Source organism: Cebus imitator, unplaced genomic scaffold (assembly GCF_001604975.1).
Source record: "Cebus imitator isolate Cc_AM_T3 unplaced genomic scaffold, Cebus_imitator-1.0 Scaffold263, whole genome shotgun sequence".
Lineage (NCBI taxonomy): Eukaryota > Metazoa > Chordata > Mammalia > Primates > Cebidae > Cebus > Cebus imitator.
In genome coordinates, this window is record NW_016107578.1 from 1,080,600 (window position 1) to 1,087,671 (window position 7,072).

Here is a 7,072-nt window from a genome sequence, read left to right on the forward strand (position 1 = left end):
GAGTCTCGCTCTCTTCCCAGGCTGGAGTGCAGTGACATAATCTCGGCTCACTGCAGCCTCTGCCTTTCAGGTTCAAGTGATTCTCCTGCCTCAGCCTCCTGAGTAGCTGGGACTACAGATGCCACACCTAGCTAATTTTTGTATTTTTAGTAGAGACGAGGTTTTACCATATTGGCCAGGATGGTCTCAATCTCTTGACCTTGTGATCCGTCCACCTCCCAAAGTGCAGGGATTACAGGAGTGAGCCGCCACCCCCAGCCTAGACTTGCTTTACATAGATAGAGCAGTATTCAAGTACAGAGATTGGCACACCATGGCCCATAAGCCATGTCTGTCTCTCCACATGTTGTTCATATGTAAAGTTTAATCAGAATACAACCGTGTTCATTTGTTTATGTTTTCTATGGTGTTTTCCATGCCACAACAGCAGAGTTGAGTAGTTGCAACAGAGACCGTATGTCCCATAATGACTAACATATATTTTGTGGCTCTTTAGAGTGGGATTCGTTAACTGCTTATCTGTTTCATTTCTACGGACAACACGATTAGTTAGCCACCCTCACAGATCTCTGTAGGTCAGGGCATTCTGATTACTAGTACATTTCCACTGTCTTTGATAGTTGATTTGCTCACCTTGTCTTTGGTAATTAAATACTACTCTCTTGATTTCTGCTATTCTGGGTCCTCTTCATCTCGACTGAAATCAGGGAACTCATCTCAGCCATGGTATTCATTGCAGTCATACCTGTCCTATGAAGAATACTAGCAGAGCTGTTCGAGGAGTACGATACTCCTCTCACTCCTCTCTCAATAACCTTTGTGAAGAGAGTGTCTTCTGCACTCTCAACAGAGGACGGGGAAGTTAGCTATACAGATCACACATAGTAAATCCAGTGACACTCCTATCTCTAGGATTCCCTCTTTCCCATTATACCAGGGAAGCTCTGGCATATGAGTCTCATTAATTATAACAATTTCAGCTCTGAGAACATAAGAAATAGCCTATTTCAGGGGTGTTCTAAAGAAGCTCTCTGATTCTTCTCTTTTTTTTTTGAGACAGACTCACTCTGTTGCCCAGGCTGGAGTGCAGTGGGATGATCTTTGCGCACTGCAGCCTCCGCTTTCTGAGTTCAAGCGATTCTCCTGCCTCGGCCTCCTGAGAAGTTGGGACTACAGGCACATGCCACCACACCCGGCTAATGTTTGCATCACCTGAAACAGGTCAGGCGGTGGCAGAGGTTTCAGTGAGCTAAGATTGTGCCACTGTACTCCAGCCTATGACAGAACAAAAATCCATCTCAAAAAAAAAGAGGGAGAGAGAGAGATGTAATACACCCATGATATGAAAAAAGCTCCAAAAGACACAATATTCAAACTTTTGACAACACTATGAAAAAAACAATGATCTCTGCCTAGCATGGTGGCTCAAGCCAGTAATCCCAGCACTTTGGGAGGTCGAGGTGGGTGGACCACCTGAGGTCAGGACCAGCCTGGGCAACATGGTGAATCTCCTCTTGTCTACAAAAATACAAAAACATTTAGGCGGGCATGATGGCGGGTGCCTGTACTCTCAGCTGCTCGGGAGGCTGAGGTGGGAGAATCGCTTGGACCCAGGAGGTGGAGGTTGCAGTGAGCCAAGATCTCGCCATTGCATTCCAGCCTAGGCAACAGAGTGAGACTGTCTCAAAACAAACAAACAAAACAATGATTTCTCTTTGCACTTGCATTATTTCCTATTTGAATGAAAGTTTTTAATGGTTTTTATTTTAATTTTTTGGAGACAGGGTCTCACTCTATCATATAGGCTGGAGTACAGTGGTGCATATGGCTTCTTGCAGCCTCAGCCTCCCAAAGAGCTAGGATTACAGGCATTAGCCACTGCACCCACTCTTTACTGGTTTTTAAATGTGTATTTAAGCCTGAATGGTGGATATTGGGTCAGAAATAACTGATCTCCTCAGGGCACAAAAGATGAGATACATGAAATTTGAGCTCTTTTAAAATAGCTTCACTGCTCTCTTTAGGAATACAGTTAGTTTTTCTTGGATAGATTTGTCATCTCTTGCATAAGCCTCTTCCATTGATGTGTCTTTCCATCTGCACAGGACCTGTTCAAACTCAGTCTGTGTCTTGACTGGAGGAGGAGGAGGAAAAGTTGAGCACATTGCCAATAGGAGTTCTCCAAGGTGAGTGTGAAGAACATTCCTGGTCAATGAGAAGTTCAGTGTGTTTGGAATATAATGAAGACATTTAAAAGATGTACTTTGTCACAGAACATGGGGCCTTTGGACTTGGAAGTTTTAGGGAATCTTCAACTTTCCATATTCCTCTCTTTTTCATCTAACCCAGACTTTCATATGATTTTGCAAACAATCTGCTCTTTTTTCTTTTTATGATTTCAATGTGTGCTTTTCATCCAGATCGTTCCTACTTTTCTTTCCTAATAATACCGCTTCTGTTCACTATCGTTTAATTTCTATAGAGTAAATTGTTTAAAAAAATTACTAAATTGCCAGGCACAGTGGCTCATACCTGTAATCCCAGCACTTTAGGAGGCTAAGGCGGGCAGATCACTTGAGATCAGGAGGAGGTGAAGACCAGCCTGGCCAACATGGTGAAACCGTGTCTCTACTAAAAATACAAAACTTAGCCAGGTGTGGTAGCACTCGCTTGTAGTCCCAGCTACTCAGGAGGCTGAGGCAGGAGAATCTCTTGAACCCGGGAGGCGGAGTCCAGTCAGCCAAGTTCATACCACTGCACTCCAGATTGGGCAACAGAGTGAGACTCCGCCTCAGGGAAAAAAAAAAAAAAGAACAGCTACAATTTGGGTGACCATGTGATTAAGTTTATGGTAGTCCAGTCATTCTCCAAGATTAATGTGACTTCTGCACAGGGCAGAGTAGTATGTTTAATGAGAATGAGGAAGTAGTAAGTATCGTAACCCCTGGCCCTTATGGTGGCGTTATTCTTTGTAGTTCCCCAGGATATATTACTTCTAGTTTATTATATTAGCAGATGAGTAATTCCCAGTGCCTCCAGTTTGCTTTTTCTACCATAACGGTCCTCACCTTACTGATCAGAGAGCCAATTTTAGGGATGCTGCTAGTTCCCAGAAATTGCTGTCTTCCGATTATATATTCAGGAACTGGGGAAATAATGATGGAATAGGTCCATAGTTCAAGTGGGCCCTCGATAAGTACAAATGTGTTAAGACACTATCTATCACTGAACTACCTAAGTCTTCACTTTGATAGTGGCCCACAGTGGTCTTTTGGGTCCTCAGAATATGGTTTCAGCTCGGGGCCACTTTGTTAATTGTCTATATTTTCTTTTTTTCTCAGATGGAGGCTCACTCTGTTGCCCAGGTTGGAGTCCAGTAATGTGATCTCAGCTTGATGCCTCCTGGGATCAAGCAATTCTCCTGCTTAGGCTATAGAGAGCTATGATTGTGCCACTGCACTTCAACCTGGGCAACAGAGTAAGACCCTGTCTCAATAGATAGATTGATACATAGATAGACAGAGTTACTGATAGCTATTGGGAAAGATGGTTATGATAATTACGTGACCATGTATATATAAAGCTACTAGAGCTACTTCTGACATACTAGTCCTTAGTAAATGTCAGTCGCCATTATTAATACTGTCGTTACTGAGTGACGATATTGAGTGGATATTTTGGTGTTTTTCACATCTGTCACCTGCAGAGAGAAAGCTGATGCATAATGTTCGATGACTGATGTTTGATATTTGCTGTTTGATGATTGATATAAACAGGACCACAAACAACCGTGTACAAAGAGGAATGGAGATTGCCTCTCTCCACCTAGGTTCATAAGCTTCCCTGAGGCAAACTTGGCATGAAGGAAGAGAGAGCATTGAGGCACATCTCACAATCAACTTCAAAGGATGGCAGCCATTGATTTGTCCTGTGGTAAGTCCTTGTTGATGCTCTTTTTCAGAGATTCTGCATTAGGTTACCTGCCACAACATAAGAGTGCAGTGAGCTGGGACTGAGCAGGCATGCCGCTGGTTCTCTTTTTTTTGTTTCATTTTGTTTTGTTTTTTTGAGACAGAGTTTTGGACTCGTTGCCCACTCTGGAGTGGAATGGCGGGATCTCAGCTCACCACAACCTCTGCCTCTGGGGTTCAAGCAGTTCTCCTGCCTCAGCCTCCCAAGTAGCTGAGATTACTGGCATGCACCACCATGCCTGGCCAATTTTGTATTTTTAGTAGACATTGGGTTTCTCCATATTGGTCAGTCTGGTCTTGAACTCCTGACCTCAGGTGATCCGCCCACCTCAGCCTCCCAAAGTGCTGGGATTACAGGTGTGAACTACTGTGCTCAGCCACCACTGGTTCTTCTAGAGGAATTGAAGTGAGATACAATGCTGGTTTTTAAAATTAATTAATTAACTTTTTTTTGAGATGAAATCTTGCTGTGTCACCCAGGCTGGAGTGCAGTGGCATGATCTCAGCTCACTGCAACCTCTATTTCACGGGTTCAAGCAATTCTTTGCCTCGGCCTCCTGTAATTTTTTTTTTTTCTCTATATATAGAGACGGGATTTCACTATGTTAGCTAGGCTGGTGTCAAATTCCTGACCTCAAGTGATTTGCCTGCCTTGGTTTCCCAAAGTGTTGGGATTACAGGCATGAGCCACTGTGCCTAGCCAGAATGGTGTTTTAGAATTCAGCCCTGGTTTGTGTGCCTTAGGAAATGCTACATAAGCTTCATGAATTTTACTAGTATGGGCAGATAGTCACATTTTTCAGGGTGTAATTTTCTTGTAAAATGAAACTGTTACCCTTTACCCAACAGGCAGCTCGGCCCACATCTGCTTTTCTGAGTCTAGGTGACAAGGACTACTGTGGCATTTCATGGGAGTGTTGTCTGTCTGCAGTTTTCTCAAGTGTGCAGGAGTATATGGGAATTTCAAACTGGGATAGAGTGACTTCTAGGCATGTGAATGTGGGAAGTACAGGTAGCTCTGGCTTCTCATGCCTTCTTACTTTTCCACTAGGGTTTTTTTCCAGGGAACCAATCTGCCCTTTTGAAGAAAAGACAAAGGTAGAAAGGACGGTGGTGGACTACCTGGCAAATGGTTATCAGGTAAAGTGAAAATGTACTGTTGTACAAAATGTCATACCTTCATCCAGTAGGTGGACACATTTCCTTCTAGACAGACTCATCTCTAGAGTTCTCTTAGAGCAAATGAAGCCTTACTGAAGGACGAGTCCCCAGATGAATTTCCCCAGGGAATGAAATCTCCTATAGATAAAATGTTAATTTGAAAATCATCCCGTGATCTCAGTAATAACTAATTAAGCTTGACCTTCATGGTGCCAAGTGCATCTTTCTTTGATTGCTGGGTGACAGATGATAAGGCAGATGAAAGTGTCCTTTTATCAAATAATTTATTCACGCATCAGTATTTATCAGATATCTGCAGTGTGCTCAGGAGTGTGCTGCATAGAGACAGATGGGACAGGAAGAGCTTCTAGCGTGGTTGTGGTTGTGCTAAGATAAAGTGTAAGCTGTGGGCAGTGGCTCATGCCTGTAATTCCAGCTACTCAGGAGGCAGAGGTCAGAGGAGCACTGCAGCCCAGAAGATCGAAGCCTCAGTCAGTCACCAGTGATTGTGCCTGGGTGACACAGTGGGACCCTGTTATTATATATAAATAAACACAGATTAGATGGATGGATGGATAGGTAGATAGCTGCTAGATAGGTAAAAATTCATGTTTAGGAAGTGCTATTCTAATCAAAATCAAAATAAGAATTTAAAATTTAAAAATAAAAAATGTTTACAAATTAAAAATAAATAGATTTAAAAAATGATTTAAAAAAATTTTTTAAACGTGCTGTCTGACTGGTCACAGTGGCTCATGCCTGGAATCTCAGCGCTTTGGGAAGCTGAGGCGGGCAGATTACCTGAGATCAGGAGTTCAAGACCAGCCTGGCCAACATGATGAAACCCTATCTCTACTAAAAATAAAAAATTACCCAGGTGTGGTGGCACGCGCCTGTAGTCCCAGCTATTCGGGAGGCTGAGGCAGGAGAATCCCTTGAACACAGGAGGTAGAGGTTGCAGTGAGCCGAGATCGCGCTACTGCACTCCAGCCTGGGTGACAATGAAACTCCCTCTCAAAAAAAAGTTCTGTTCAAGGCACATGCCTATAGGAGGTCAACTTTGAGTGTTTAGACACAACAGCTCCTGAGACATTAAACCCTGGAGTAGATGTTGGGAGATCTCAGAACCACATATAAGCGAGTATAAGGTTCCCCTTCCTCATTCCACCAGTGAACATTGGTGCAAGTGTTCATTGGCTCAAACCAGCATATGTGTGATGACTTAGGATTCAGTGACCTTTGATGATGTTGCTGTGGAGTTCACCCCAGAGGAGTGGGCTTTACTGGACACAACTCAGAAATACCTCTACAGAGATGTGATGCTGGAGAACTACAAGAACCTGGCCTCTGTGGGTAAGAGTCACATCATTTTGCTGGGCATGGTGGCCTGCACCTTTAGTCCCAGATACTTGGGAGGCTGAGGTGGGAGAAGCGCTTCAGCCTGGGAGTTTGAGACTAGCATGGGCAACATTGTGAGACCTCATTTCTAAAAAAAAGATTAAAAAAATAAATAAATAAAGACTAGGCCGGGTGCAGTTGCTCATGCCTGTAATCCCAGCACTTTGGAAGGCCAAGATGGGCAAATCACCTGAGGTCAGGAGTTTGAGACCAGCCTGGCCAAAATATTGAAACCCTTTCTCTACTAAAAATACGAAAAACTAGGCAGACATGGTGGTGGGTGCCTGTAAACCCAGCTATTAGCTTGGGACAGAAGAACTGCTTGAACCCAGGAGGTGGAGGTTGCAGTGAGCCGAGATTGCGCCAAGGAACTCCAGCTGGGGCGACAGAGGGAGACTTTGTCTCAAAAAAATAAATAAAGACTAGCAGACTGGCACAGTGGCTCACGCCTGTAATCCCGGCACTTTGGGAGGCGAAGGAGGGCAGATAACGAGGTCAGGAGTTCAAGACCAGCCTGGCCAATATAGTGAAACTCCGTCTCT

At 43.9% G+C, this 7,072-nt stretch overlaps 1 protein-coding gene across 9 annotated transcripts in view; it reads left to right on the forward strand.

Moving 5' to 3' along the window:
• The window catches only part of LOC108283607 (zinc finger protein 561-like), a 24,684-nt gene that overhangs the window by 6,789 nt on the left and 10,823 nt on the right, over positions 1-7,072 (forward strand). For 6 of the 9 annotated variants that reach the window (XM_017500024.2, XM_037728341.1, XM_037728342.1 and 3 more), the window contains exons 2-5: positions 2,106-2,186; positions 3,777-3,933; positions 5,023-5,111; positions 6,359-6,485. In XM_017500024.2, the coding sequence (XP_017355513.1) occupies positions 3,909-3,933; positions 5,023-5,111; positions 6,359-6,485 (241 nt within the window). In that variant the 5' untranslated portion in view covers positions 2,106-2,186; positions 3,777-3,908. Of the gene's footprint in view, positions 1-2,105; positions 2,187-3,440; positions 3,479-3,776; positions 3,934-5,022; positions 5,112-6,358; positions 6,486-7,072 lie in introns of those variants that run through there. The other 3 variants (XM_017500023.2, XM_037728340.1, XM_017500033.2) reach the window with 3 other exon arrangements.